The 15547-nt window shown below is 38.8% G+C and overlaps 1 protein-coding gene across 1 annotated transcript; it reads left to right on the top strand.

Moving 5' to 3' along the window:
* The first annotated feature begins 3949 nt into the window (after positions 1 to 3949).
* On the top strand, positions 3950 to 11835 carry LOC140242252 (protein Hikeshi-like). Its single transcript, XM_072321997.1, has 4 exons — positions 3950 to 4072; positions 5743 to 5977; positions 7379 to 7512; positions 8802 to 11835. The coding sequence occupies exons 1-4, from the start codon at positions 4043 to 4045 to the stop codon at positions 9000 to 9002; spliced, it is 600 nt and encodes a 199-aa protein (XP_072178098.1). The 5' UTR covers positions 3950 to 4042; the 3' UTR covers positions 9003 to 11835.
* Positions 11836 to 15547: the final 3712 nt, after the last annotated feature.

Here is a 15547-nt window from a genome sequence, read left to right as displayed (position 1 = left end):
TAGTACGTGATCGCAACAATACTCTAGTCTAGAGATACAGTATAACCTCGTGTATCCCATCCGGGTAGCTGCTGCATGCAGGTTACAAGATGGGGAGCAGTAGGCCTACAGTTAGCGCAGTTGGCTCCAAATCGGTGGTGGTCACAGACAGTTTGCATCGTGTATGCTAGCCATGCGTGTGTACTCCAGTGGTGTACTCGTAGATCTCCTCCTTGGATTTGGTGTAGATCACGGGCGGGATAAGGGGAAAGGTCGTTGCCCTCGATTTACTGTACAAACAGTGTGTGTGTGTGGTGTGTGTGTGCGTGTGTATTTGTGTGTGTTTTTATTTTTTTTTGTTCGTACATTGCTGATTGTATACAAGTATTGTGTTTATACACTCAAGATTTTTGTTACTCAGTATGTGAAATAATAGAAATAAAATAAAAAAAAGACCTACTGAAAAAAAAAGTGTGTGTGTGTGTGTGTGTGTGTGTGTGTGTGGTGCGGGGGATGTTGGTTTACGGATCGGGGCAGATCCAGGAATTAGGTAAAGGGGATCAGGGGCGCCTTTACAAAATCAAAGAGGGGCGCCTCCCCCCCCCCATTTTCTTCTTATTTCTTCTGTTTTAACAAGAAATAAAGAGGGGGTGCAAGCCCGGTGCGCTCCACTCTGGATCCGCCACTGCGGATGAAGACAAATTAGGAACTCCTACTAAGTATAGCAGAGGACGGTTTCGTTTTCAATTTAGCAAGATGGTAGCGATGTTTTTACAAAAGCGACACTAACTTGTGCTCAGATAAATAAATGGGAACTACGGAAGCCAAGATAGTATAAGATGGAGATGGAGATATACATAGCTAAATATAAATGGTTCAGAAGTCAGTCCGTGGCCTCATGGATGAGCAGTGAAGATTTTTTTTTCAATCTGCAGTTAGAAATGCACACAAATAGAAAGAAAATACACACACAATGCCTGCAGGGAAACACACAAAAAAAGACAAAAAAGACAAAAGTCCTCATGTTTTGGGGATTGCACTCTTTTTTGTTGTTGTTGGGTTTTTTTTGTTTTTTTTTTGGGGGGGGGTTCTCTTCTTTTCAACGTTTGTTTTGTTTTGTTTTGTTTATTTGTTTGATTGCGTGTGTTTTGGTGTGTTCAACACCTCTGTGAGATTTTATACGAAGGAAACATACACGCTAAAGTCTCCACCATCCACCCCACCCCGTTGGCTCTCTCACACTGTGTGACTGCGATTGTTCGGATGGCGCTGTTGCACACAACGAAAATCTCGTTTCTGTATAGCAAGGAGAGCTGCCCTCTTGCCTTGACATCTCTGAAGATAAAGGACCTACCTTTTTTATTCTGTGAATTAATGTAAAAATGATTTGTATGTAGAGCAGGTTAATGAATCGACGAGATCCTGTCATCACCACCTCGTTTAATTTGCATTTCAGCAACTAATACCATTGTTTCGTTAAAATACTTGGAGCTGTATCATATCTAATTCCCGGATTTTGTATTCATCTGCTTTCTCTCTAAACGACAGATGTGGGATTGCAGGCAAAGGATTAATTAGTGTTTCACATGCACTATCATATACCAAATTGATCTGATGTTCAGTGTCAGAGGGTTAGAGCGACTGACGTCGACGAGGCCATCGTGGCATGATGAGGTTAAAGGGATCGTATAGTTGTGGTTGAGACCTAACTTCAGGTTTCTAACATTTTTGGTGACATAATGAGAAACCTCTTATGAAATATGAAAGAACATGTAATTCTAAGAGGGATTCAACATTTATTTGATCAAAATTGGTTTTGAAATGGCTGAGATATCCAAAACAGAGCAATCCTAATAAAAGTTGGGACTTACCTTTTATTACAGGATCGCTTTGTTTTACTTTGTTTTTGAATGTCTCAGCCATTCCAAAGCCGATTTTAATCTAACAAACATTGAATTCCTCTTAGAATGGTATATGCTCTGTATATTATTTCATAAGTAGTTTCTTGGTATCTCGAAAAAAAAAAAGTTACAAGCCCAATCCTTACCTCCACCAATACCATCCCTTTAATCCGAGAAGAAAGTTCTCAACAAAATGCACCCTAGGATTTAATGTTATACTTCCTAGCTGATGAACACCCCCTTGATATGAAATGTGCCAATGTAAGAAATGACCTCGACATTTTCAGCAGCTGACATTGGAGAAACTTCGAAAAAAATTCTGTGACTCAGTTCGCCATTTTCCTCCCCCTACATCCACATTCTCCAAAATAATTCTCTATATGTACCTCTTTTTTTTCGTGTAAAACAATGGTAAAATGTTACCAGGGCTGCCAACTCTCACTCATTGAGAGTGAGACTCACTCATTTTGGTCCTTTCTCACTCTAAAACTATATTTCATTTGCATGCACTTCTATTGATCTCACTCATTTTGACTCCTAAATTATAGCATTGGCCTATGGGAGTCTCACTCTCAACTAGTTTCCAATGTTGGCAGCCCTGGTTACATAGAGAAAGAGGAAATATGTAATAGTGTAATCCACTCTCTATTAATAGGTCTCCAAAGTGGCAAAAGGAACAACAAAAAATTCTTCAATGGGAAGTATCTCGGGGCTGAACCCCAGGAAACTGGCATGGGTTTTCATACTTGTCTCCTATATTATCTCGATTGTTTTTGCTTGTTGTTAGTTTATTTAGGAGAGGGTAGCTCTTTGTTTGATAACCTAAACACGAACAATTTAATTGAGTCACCAAGACTGACCCGACAACAAAATAAACCCATGATATTGCAGCATTAAGAGACTGGATGGAGGGAGTCGCTCGTGTCAGTGTAGGGTGGGGCGATCTTTTTAGGTCAGTCGGACAGAGACTGGTTTTCAATTTGCAGACAAAAAAGCAGCCCCCCCCCCCTCCGGGGGGGGGGGGGCACTCAGGTGGTCAACAATACACATCTATGCTTGTTCCAGATTCCTAAAAATACTCCCTTTACGGAGGGAGATGTATGGGTTAGGATTTTGACCCCCTATTAAAGGCTTTTGGAAGGGGAGCCATCAAAATTATCCCCCTATTTTAGGGTTTTGGAAAGGAGGCCAGCAAAATTGTTCCCCTTTCACACGCTTTTGGAGGGAAACTAACAAAATTACCCTTTAAAGAGTGCTGAGGTAAAGAGTTTCAACAATTTCAGCACCTGCGTGGACAGGAATATATTTAGAGACGTTCTCATGCTGAATATACCAGAGAAGATGTAGTTCCTGCAACACTTTCCCTTCACTCATGGTCCAGGCTGGGATTTCTACAATGGACAAGTCTGAAAGATGTTGGGAAAGGTTAGTAAACTACCCCTAATATTAGAAATATTTCGGGCGAAAATGATAAAAGACCCCCTATTTTAAAGAATTTTCGGGGATTTTTCCCCGGAGCTGAGATCCGAAAATATACCCCTTTCCCGACTCAAATCGGGAACGCGCATGCGGTACGGATAAAAACCACCTGAGTTATCGGGGGTGGGGTGGGAGGTGGGGGGGGGGGGGGCAGCAGCAACACCCTTGAGGTTGTATGGTGCCAGAGAAGGAATTACATGTAATGATGAACTTGAATACGGGACCTGTAGTACTTCATCCCCACTCGATGATCAGAAAAAAAAGAAAAGAAAAAGAAATGGCATCTTCGATAAGACTTATATCATACCATGAGTTGTGCAGGTGACGCGATTTATTAAATCATTAATTTTTAAACATTCGCATCAACCGTGTGCGTATGAACAGGGACACGCCCACCGGTCTCGCCCCTTGTTCGAGCGCCCTTTGTGATGCGGGGCGGGGTCACAGATATTTCTGTGGGCGGGGTGCTGATAGATTGTGGTTGTTTTGGTAGGATGCATGCAAGATGTACACCGTACACGGACACGTACACGTGCACGTACCAACCAGCGTATGCAACCGTACGTAAACCACGATCCACGAAACGCAGACAACTCAACCGCAAGTCGTTGCGTGCTGATGTTGCTGGCGGATGTTGGTGATTTCAACAGAGTTTCTCACAATATCGACAATTGCGTGGGACAATGTTTGCATGTTTGGTTGCAGGACGACTTGTACGTATAATTCTAGCAATTTGATCAGTTGAGAGTATGTAATCTCGTAGTTCAAATGAAATGAAGGCGCATATTTAGCGAATGTCGTAATATGTACTTACATGAATTGCAGTATATGGGACAATATTAACTCACTGACACTGGTCGCGTTGAAAACAAAATCACAGGAACGCGGGCGAGAATAAGCAAATATTCTACGGACCATGATGGGTGATGACAGTCTGTTTTAGAATCTCCAAAATTGCGGCATAATGCAGGGAAATTAATTTGAATTTGTATTTTTTAAAGGAAAAAAAAGATTAGTATAAATTTTAGTAGGTAGACTAGAATCTAGATATAGGCGTAGCGTAGATGTGTAGAGAGGTTCTAAATATTCGTAACTGAATCAAAATGGCACACGCCTTCATTAAAATAACAACAACAACAACGACTTCGAGGGCGATGCCATGGTACAATTTACAATAACATCGCCGAGGTGACCCGCGAGGTGTCTATCAGGCTGAGCCGAAGGCGAGGGCTGGCTGATAGACACCTCAAGGATCACCGAGGCGATAGTGTGAGATACATATATGATCATTGCCTGCGCCCAAGAAATAGATTCTAGATGATTTTTTTTTTTTTTGCTTTATATCCCACATTATCCATCAACCACACAGATTTTAGATCAGTGGCGGATCCAGAGTGGGGCGCAACCGGCGCACACCCCTCTTTATTTTTTGTTAAAAACAAAAGAAAAAAAAAATTAAACCCGGAAGTGGCACCAGCAGAAATATAGCTTTTGCGCCCCCCCCCCCTTTTATAGAATTCCGGATCCATGTAATCCATGTAATTCCGGATCCATGTAATGTAATGTAATGTGTCCATTGCCGATAGACCCAAGACCTTTATCAATAGACCTTTATCAATTACAATCATGAGTACGTGAAAAGTGCTAACGAAAAAGACTATCACACATTAAATACCATGGCATGCAATGGATGTTGGGAGAAAAACATCTCGTGGTCACCTGTTTCAAATTCAAGTAATCTCATTGGTCAAACATACTTGTGAATATGGGATATAAATGAAACTAAAATCCATTTGTAAAACTTCATTTTTATTCTGATGGAATGTTACACCCACTTGTATGAAGTCATGTTACCACAAACCTTTGAAATTGTTGATGTCAGTTGTTTAAAGGCAATGTCCCAGTTTAGCTTCATGGACGAGCTGCTATCGGGATTGTATCTTCAAGGTTCAATGCCATTGAGTAGCAAGTTGTCTGTGTTGTATTAAACAATTTCAATAACATTACTTAAAACATTAAAAGTACAAGTTGTAGTTTCTAGATATGTTGTTGGCTGAGAATGATAAGGGTGTTAAGTTCCCACTAAAGCTATAGTGTTCAAGGCACCTTAAACACCCTTCTCATTCTCGGCTGATGATGTCTAATTCATGTACATGTAAGTTCTGATTCATCCAGGTAACATTTAGTTAAGGTAGAAAAGTATTTCTCTCGCATTAAAAAAAAGCACATGGTCTGTTGTTGTTGTTAGATTTTATGGCATTTCCTATTCAATCTGACTATGTGTGCTAAATGATGGCTAACTTCAGTTTTATCAACTGGAGAGCTTACAGTCTCCGTTCAAGTCGCCCGAATATTTTTGTTTCCCTGCCCTCATTTGCTTTAGGTCCAAGGTCAAGCCCAAGAGGTGGATCCCACCCACTTCGTCTTCAACATTGACAATCCCACAAACATCAATCATGTGATCATTTTTCTGACCGGAGCCATGCCTTTCCCGGATGGCATGGCCGGGGCTGTTCACTTCGGCCAGCCCGAAGCAGGGGGAATGAGCTGGCACTATCTGGGATTCATCTCTAATGAGAAACCAAGCGTCATCTTCAAGATATCTGGTCTCAAAGGCAGTGAGTAGCACCATGAATACTGTAAAACGAGAAATTTTCGCGTGCATTTTAATTTCGCGAATTTCGCGAGTGCTGAAATTCGCGAAATTAAAATGCACGCGAAAGTTTTTGTCTACACTACATGCATTGAACGCCAGTGGCAATTCGCGAAAATTTCATGCCGCGAAAAAGGCTGTCAGCTCCAATTCGCGAAAATTTCATGCCGCGAATATATCATGTTTTACAGTACCTTGTCAACATTTGACTTATGCCAATGAATATTTATTGTGACAAATGCAGGGAATACAGAAATGAAATACAGGTATCATTGATCTTAGTCCAGAGTAGTAGACATACAATGTATCAGACTCCCCCCCCCCCCCCCCCAAAAAAAAAAGTCATATGGTCATTTCAGTCACATGGTGGTGGAGATTCATATGACTGTATTAGCATGGTCTTTAAAGGGTGTGTACAGTTCTGGTCGAGGTGAGGATTTAGCTTTTAACGTTTTGCGAGATATTCAGAAACCACTCTATGAGATGTCAAAGAGCATGCAGTTCTAAGGGGTATCAAAAGTTTATTCGATGAAAATCGGTTTTGAAATGGCTGAGATATCCAAAATCAACGTGAAACAAAGAGATCCTAATAAAGTTGTGGCATGTCGCCTTTTATTATTAGCACTTCTTTGGATATCTCAGCCATTTGAAAACCAATTTTCATCAAATAAACGTTGAATCCTTCTTAAAATTACATGCTTTTTCATACTTCATAAGAGGCTTTTCATTATCTCACTTGGGAATGTTCAAAACATGAATCCCCACCTCAACCAGTACTGTACAGTCCCTGTAATGTATGTGAGGTGGCCTCCTCTTTGCTTAATAACACTGCTCCCCAGATGGACCTGCCAATATTATCATCCCAGCCTAGTGAGGTACCCATTTTTTGCCCTTGAGTCAAGAGGTACATTGTGAAAAAAACATCTTGTCCAAGAATGAAGGCACCAGGAAGGATTTGAACCCCAGGCCTTGTGTTTACAAATCCAGCACACTATCCACTATACCACACTGCTCCTACTGCCTTTGCAGTTGAAATACATTGTTCAAGATTCTCAAATGTGGTAAGTGTGTGCATTCTTTTTCTTTAACCCGTTCAGGATGGGCTGATTTTACAACAACACGCATTTCTCACAGACCCTTGCCTGAGTATACTCTGGACTTGTCCTCAGTGGGTTAAATGCAAGTAGTATGGTATGACAGAAAGCATCTGAAGAGTTTTCTTCTGTCCATTTTTTTTTTTTTTTTTTTTTTTGGGAGGGGGGCAGTGAAGGGGAGAATGGAACAGTCTATTTTGTGAAGTATGGTTTAAGTGAAATCTGAGGATGTCACAAGTATTCACATTTTCCATGATGGTATAACCTTTCAGCTCAGCCAGTCAACAACAGCTTCTTCTCACAGCCACAACTTGGGACTGCACCACTCTCTTCCTCCGCCCAGATTGGTATCGCTGTCGAGTCTCTGGACCAACTCAAGCAGCAGACACCGGCAGCCAACACTCAGGTCAGCAGCTTCTATTCTTCCACTCTTCAAGAGGGACGATTCCAAATCAGATGATCAGATCAGATTATAATGAAAGCAACAGATATAGACAAAAGCTTCAGAAAAAAAAAAAACAAAAAAAACACACACACACACAAAAGTTGTGATTGTGTGAATGTCAGTACTGTATGCACCATCAATAGCAAGTCTAAAGTTTTGCAAATCGGGACTTTCTGACAGTTTCGTGAGTGGTTAAATTCACAAATGTGGAGTACTGTACTGAACAGAGAAATGCATGCGTGCACATCACATTCATTTTGGAATCAGAGTTAATATTTTCACATGTTTTTAATTCGCGAATAGCACTCGACTCGCGAAATTTGCAAAAATTTTGTGAAAAGAAAAGCCTTTCAAAATATTCAGCGTATACAGTAAGTCAACAATTGAGTTGCCTTATGGGAATCTCATACAATTTGTTGCTTTTGTCTCAAGTTTGTTTGTTTTTTTTAACGACTTATTCACTTTTGCAGAGGATTCTTTACATATTCAAGGATTTTTCCCTTAGACATATGTCTAAATTCAATGAAAGCAGAATGATCATTGAAGCACTCTCCAGATTTTGAAGGAACATTGGACTATCCTTTCAAAAGTTATGATTAATGACATTTGTGCATAATTCTGTGTGCTGCCCTCTCAAGGTGAAAACATGAAGAAAATTTGTATGTAATATGTTTCAAACTAATTTTTAGTGGGCAGCAAAGAGCACTTGACCTAGTCTCTCCAGAAGTCATATAGATGAAAAAATTCTTGAACATACAGCTGTATTTAGGTAACAGGTCAATGGAATGTGTTCCTTTTATAGAAAAATTAAAGATTTGTTATAGTTCTTTTTTATTGTAAAAAGAAACAAAAACATGTATTCAGATGTAAAGCAATTCACATGTAAATGAAGTGCGAAACAACAGTATCTTGGGTGTGTTTGTTATTTCTGTAAGGAAATAACAAATAGTGCTGTTTTATAGTAATAAAGTAAAGAGAAGGGACTTTGGAGAGAACATTAATGTCGGGTTCTTCGATGATCTGTTAGATTTCAACTTGACTGATATTATCAGGCAACAGAAGGAGCCTGCCTTTATCCTGTCCAGATGATCATTACCTCATCATGAGATAAGGCAATAACTTATGTATTTTGTGATCTTTTTTCACTGAATACACTGAATATTTGTGTATGCGAGATGACCACTTTTTTTACATTCCATATTTTCTTCCATAAATGTCACCAACCTCTTGTCTTTGTCCCACTAATCCAGGCATCCAGTGTTGGATCCTTCGTGGAGTTCAGCCAGAAGATGCTGGAGAACTTGTACAACTTTGCCTCATCCTTTGCCATCACTCAGGACCAAATGACGCCCCAGCCTGGAGTCCAGTTCATTCCAGCCAACGTCCTTAATAAGTGGTATGAGAACTTCCAGCGAAAGCTGGCCCAGGATCCAAACTTCTGGAAGAAGTGAGAGCAGAGCGGACATTGCCCAGCCCTCGTTAGTTCTGGAGGGAGATCCGAGAAGGAAGTCTTTGCTGAAATACGAGACTGAACTGTGTCAGACAACCAATGGTGTGTACCAGCGCTCTCACTGTGCAACATGCAAAATTTCTTGATGCTGCCTAGTTTGCAGTGTGATTTAGGAAAACTGCTTGCAGAATGAGAAAGACCAGAGAGGTGCTTAACAAGGTGTATCTTGAGGTTACTGAAGCCGACTAGTCGATATGAATGCAGGTAATGCTGGCATATGGAATGAAAAAAGGATGCCAGGTAGCCTGCCATTCGTTACTGCAGATAGCTTTGGTCCTGGTTAGGAACTGTTCCTGTTGTAGGGATATTTCATTAGTACATGTAGCTGAAATGGAGAATAGAGCAACCAGAACTGTTCATTGCTGAACGTCCCAACCTTTCTTTAACAAGACATTATTTCACACGACGATAGCATCTTGTTATCTGAATCTAGACTCAGATGCCAGAATACCACTTTCTTCAACATCAAACCTGTCAAACAGTTCAGGAAGAGATTGAGGAATAATGGTCTGTGGATGAAAAATATTGTGTTTATGAGTAGTTGAGGGTAGTACCAGATTTGGGAAATGTTCCATGTCGACCTTTTCTGAGTTTTGTGCTCTAGCATCAAGAGCTGTTAAATTCAGATTTTGGGCTTGAGTATTCAGCTATCAATGGCATGGCACATTTAATTCAGCGCTTATTTGTGTAGAAAGAAAATTCCGTGTGAAACTAAAGGTACGCTTGAGGTTGAACGCTCAAAAGCGAACCAAAGCAAACCATACTGTACTGTACCAGATCTGGAGCATTCAAGCACTCTGTTGAGAAAGCGTACCTCCTGAGTTATCTTTAGAGGGGTCACACATATTGTAGCAACAGGGTCATTCACCTGGTGCACTCAAACTACTTACAGATGTCTTGAACAAAGAGTATGAGCTCTTTGCACTATGATGTATGACCGTGTCACACGCATTCTTCACATACCAACTTATGGTATGCTTTTGGTATCCTTTTGGAGCACATTGGGAAGTGGTCCACTTTTGGCTCGGTTCAGTACGGTATGGTACACTTTAGGAGCATTCGAGCGCTCCTCTGATGTGGGTACAGCATGGTTTGGTTCGCTTTAGGAGAGTGATCAAACACACCCTAAAACTTTAAAACCACCAAACCTTCCCATTCCCTTGTAGAACAATAATCAGTATTTTAAATTGAGGTTGCCATCAAAATACATAACTAGTCAACTACATGAGAGAATTTGACACAATAGCGGCCAAGTTTATAACGTAATAACATTTGTATGCTGTAGTTCACAATTTTATCAGTTTTTAATGTCAGTTTCAAAGTTACAATGTTCCATGTACTTTAAAAGACTGTCAAGTTTGAATTGCCTGAAATTAGGATAAAGGCATGGATTTTGATATGTGAATGGTTAACACTTAGAATAAACCAGATATGTATCAATTCTTTTAATGTAACAATGATATGATCATGAAAAGAATGTCGCATTTGAACTTGCTTTTAATACTAGGTGAAAATATAAGCTGTGGGTTTCGCCCAAAGAGTGGTGTTCAGTAAATCATGTAATGAGGACATGTTAACATTGTGTAATATTTCTGAGTAGTTTGGAAGGTTTGCCTTCCAAGCATATTACAAGTTGTAGTCTTCAGGAAGGAAGTAGATTACTTATAGTATATACTGACTTTTGACATTCTTTCGTCCTATTTATGCAAGTGGAAGAGACTGCAAGCATTTTAGAAATATAAAGGAGATTTTCTGAAAATGCTAGCATTTTGTTGTAGGTATGCACATGTGTACATGTAACTGAAATTTGAAAACAAGTAACTTTAGTACCACAAACCAGTTACAGGTTAAATTTGGATAGAATTTTAAGCTTTGCTGGCTAGAGCTTTTGCATATTTACCTCATAGAAAGAACTGTGTACATATCCTTGCAGCATATAACTGAACTCCTAGCTTTCAAATTCCGTGTGTAGTAATCTGCTGTAGTCCCACACTACTCATTACTGATTCATCAATGTAGAACAGCGAGCAAGTGATTTTGAAGAGCAGTAAATCAGTGGTGAATCATCAGGTTTTGATGACACTCCTATCGCTTCTGACCATCCGAGCATGAAAATTAAAGGGTTTCTTGGACGAACACTGTACTAGGTGTGGAGTGGCTCGCGCTCAGTGCCTCTGTGCAGGGGTTTAATTGTCCTGATTTTATGGTGGATTTCAAAATCAAACACCAGTCTGTCTGTCTGTTGCATTTTTCATCTGAGAAGATGGCTGGATAGCGGGACCGCCTCACCAGGTTATACACCATCAAATTTGCAATCCAGTTTTGCTCTGTGGCTCCTAACTTTGGAGGAGAGCTGATGGGTTGTGGTCCATTGACACCACAGCCTGACTGACTGCCAATCAGGCACTCCCTGAAATTTTTGCTGCTGTATGCTTGCTGTATACACACTAGTGTGCAATAGCGCAATCAATAACGGCATTGTTCAATGAACAAAATGTTGTGACTCGTTCATTTAAGTATACATGAATGCGTAACACGTGTATGTACCTATACATGTGCAAAACAACTATGTGCATGTGTGTGATGCACACAAAAATGTCAGCGAACTCGTCTATAGTGGTCACCTTTCTCTTAGGCCACACTTTTTGTCTCCTTTGGTGGCCACTATAGACAGGTTTACCCGTACTGCTGGTGTCTTTTAATGAATGAGCAATCAATGGGCATCATGTAATGACAAGCTCAAGCGATGAAATAAAAGAGTATTTTTCACATCACCTCTGGTAAATTACAGTGTTATCTTTTTGATGTGTACGATATATGAGATATGATAAAGGAGAAGATGGTGCGTAGCATGACATCATTCCTCTTACTGTTCCTCTTTTTTTTTGGGGGGGGGAGGGGTAAGAGCACAAGTTGAAGAAAAAAATATATATATAGTGCACTCCTGTTATAATGAACGCAGATACTGTAAAACGAGGAATGTTTGCTTTCATTTTAATTTTGCGAATTTTGCGAGCGCCAACATTTGCGTAATTAAATTGCATGCCAGAGTTCTTGCCTACACGATATGCATTGGATGCCAGTTGCAGTTCGCGAAATTTTCATGCCGCAAATTTATCGTGTTTTACAGTGTAATGAAATTTTTGTTACAACAAAATTGATTTCAGGTCCCCATACTTTTACACACTTTACTGTTTGGTTACAAGAAAATTTTGATATAACAAAAGTAAATTGCCAGGCCCGAGGGCTTTGTTATAATCAGAGTACACTGTATATCTATCTGTCTATATACAAGTGTATATGTTTATGTATGTTTGTTTATATATATATATTATATATATATATATATATATATATAAACTGTAAAATGAAGAATGTTCGCGTGCATTTTAATTTCGCGAGAGCCAAGATTCGCGAAATTTAAATGCACCAGAAAGTTTTTGTTTACAGTATATGCATTGAATGTTAGAGGCAACTTACAAATATTTCATGCCGCGAAAAATGCTGTTTGCTCTAATTCGCAAAAATTTCATGCCACGAAAATATCATGTTTTACAGTAGATAGATAGATGACAGAGATGTGCGTGTGTGTGTGTGTGTACATACATACATATGTGTAACTACAGTAAAGCAAGATATTTTTGTGGAATGAAATTGTTCCTGTATGTATGTATGCGTGTATGTATTTGTAATTATATATAAGGCTTCAAAAGCAACATACATATCCCTTGATGAATGACTCAAGAAAAAGTGAACTTCACAGATGATTTCTTTCTTTTAACATTATTTTCAATATCATACACATTTATTCATGGTATAATACAATGAAATGCTGTTAGCGCTGCAGAAAATGTCTGTTTTATCCAACACCTACTTCTCTTTAGAGCTCATATTTTACAATGCCCAAAATAAAACAATGCATGTGCTATTCCAGTTAAATTTTCAAAGATAGTAAACATGTCGCTGTACTAAATCTATCCCTAACTGTCTACACATATTTCATGTTTATATTTGCACTGATACAATACACTCTACCTGTAATAGCAGTGGACTGATATTCATTTGGCATTGTAACCATCATCCAACACGAACAAATAAAAGAAACTCTTTCAAATATCTAGATGGTCAACACACAAAAAAATTGGGGATGTGTTAAAAAAGCTAAACTTTCCAAACTTCTTATCTGGTAACAAAATCAAAACTTTGAAGGAGCATGACATATTATGATCATGAAGAATAATTTCTACTCTGTATAAATTACCAATACATGTAACTGGTTGACAACTGTATTTGATCTTGGATCGCATCGTCATTAAGGACATAATTTGTGGAATTATAGACCACAAAAGTCACTGCTGGACAGGAGTAGTTTGGGCCTAGACTTCAATGCACAATGATAGTATCAAATCTACTCTATACTGCTCATGAGATGAGACCACCTGACTTGCTCTGGCCTCTCAATACGTGGTTATGTAACATGAATCAAGAAAAACAAAAGAGGTGAGCAGTGAACATGGCTGGGCTTGTTTCTAGCCCATAATGTAACATGTAATTAGAAACTTGCAAGGACTGTTTGAGGTTGTATTTCTCCAAAAGCAGTGAAATAGGAGCCACAAGTTGGTGAAGTTTGAGCAAAAACAGAAAGAAAATCACAAAACAGTATGACTTTTAAGAAACACAAACAACAAGTCCAGACATCAATACACTGACAAACAAATAATGGGTGATAGACCAGTATTCAAAGAGAAACCCCATATTTATTCTTCTGTTTGTGTAGTACTACAAAAGTGAATATTTTTGCTCGACTAATTTTTCGTGCTCGGCAGGGTAAGAACAGTTTTGCATGCTTCTGATTCAGTGGAATCAAGAAATCAACTACTGAAACATAAGGCAAGCAAAAATATTCGCGTGCGTTTATTTTTGCACTAGTTTCTGGTTGCGTAAAATGTGCAAAAATTTCAACACTGAGAAAATTTCCACTTTTACATTTTCTGTTTTTCCTCAGGATTTTATAAAGATCTGTCTCATTTCACTACTTTGTTCACATCATCTCCTCTGACAGATAACTTCCTCTTTCCCTTGTTTTGAGGCCTACAACTCTCTATTTAACCCTTTGTATGCTTTGAGAGCTGATTGGCAAAGAAAACCTCCATAGCATTGTACACACTGTCCAAAGTCCATGGCAGGGAAAGTGTTAAAAGTGATTGGTAAAGCCTCTTGAATTAGATGAAGACATTCAAACGCTGAAGAAGATTCCTGCTTTGTATGCAACCACTGTGTATGTCACATGCTTCAATGGCTGGCTCAACTTAAACAAGGCTCTTGCCATACCAATGTAAGAACTGTGAGAGTTCTAAAAATAGCTGAAATGATCGCAGCAGCAGCCACGAAATACATATATTTAGGGTTCCTGTTAAATAGCTTTACTACTAAGTTTGGCTCAATTACTGTAACCATAGACGCAGGCTTCAGTGTGGGCATTTGTACTGCATGGAACTGAATTGTCTTGATCTTAACATGAAAAAAAAAAAAAAAAGACTACAGAGGTTTTGTACACAACAAATGTCCTGCATTTCATTATCCTTACAAGTGGTTTCTTGCTCAGTACTATATAATTTAGAAAGATGTAAAGTAACAGAAGTAACAAAAAACAAGCACTTACAGACAGAATCCTATGAGAAACAAAAAATACATCTTTCTAAAATCTGAAGCATTTGAGAAGTTTTCCATTTGTAATATGATAAATGTAACTACATTGTGAAACTATACCTCCATTGCTACTATCTAATTTCTGAAATACTTACATCCCTCAAAAATGGAAAAAAAAAATTATAAATGGAAGAGTTGTTCAGAGTAATGCAGTTCATACAAAATACACAAAAAAAAACTTCCCGTTCAATGAGTTTCAAAATAAAATTTCACAGAGGTGGGGTACATCAAATGGAATACATAATTTGATAAGATGGTAAACTTGCAAATTAGTTTAGTCTAATTTATTCTTTGTATATACACATCTGCTAACATAAACTCAACAGATCTATATTCATCACATACCAGGTGCCACTTGCAGGTACATTGTATTTTTCCAGAATATTGCACTGTAAACATACACACACATGAAAAAACATACTGTCATACAATCACCTGTATGTTGTTTTGTTTTGTTTTGTTTTTTCATTTCAACTCCACCATCAATATATACTGTGACTATTATGCTAGATTTTATACAATTATGTATTTGACTCTCAAGTAGCAGCTTTATACTTGCAACATTCAAGGACAGAAAACAGAACTGTCGTGGAAAAGCATGACATGCTTGACTGGATCCAGTTATTTATCCACATTTCTGATTTCTGCCATGCATTATATGTTTTACAAAATCAAACATTGTGGCTCAAGATAATGGATAGATAATGGTTTTTCTGCCATTTCTCAGACACTGTAGTGAAACCACTTAATAATGTGCTTCATTGTTTCATTTTAATA

The sequence above is a fragment of the Diadema setosum genome, chromosome 19, assembly GCF_964275005.1.
Source record: "Diadema setosum chromosome 19, eeDiaSeto1, whole genome shotgun sequence".
In the NCBI taxonomy this organism is placed as follows: domain Eukaryota; kingdom Metazoa; phylum Echinodermata; class Echinoidea; order Diadematoida; family Diadematidae; genus Diadema; species Diadema setosum.
Note: the sequence above shows the minus strand (reverse complement) of the source record. Positions and strands in the feature narration are given on the sequence as shown.

Bases quoted from the DNA above. Each gene is read 5' to 3' on its own strand.
- LOC140242252 (XM_072321997.1), top strand. From the start codon at position 4,043: ATGTTTGCATGTTTGGTTGCAGGACGACTT. The intron at 4,073-5,742 runs GTACGTATAATT...CATTTGCTTTAG, and splicing joins GTTTGGTTGCAGGACGACTT to GTCCAAGGTCAAGCCCAAGA. The intron at 5,978-7,378 runs GTGAGTAGCACC...ATAACCTTTCAG, and splicing joins GATATCTGGTCTCAAAGGCA to CTCAGCCAGTCAACAACAGC.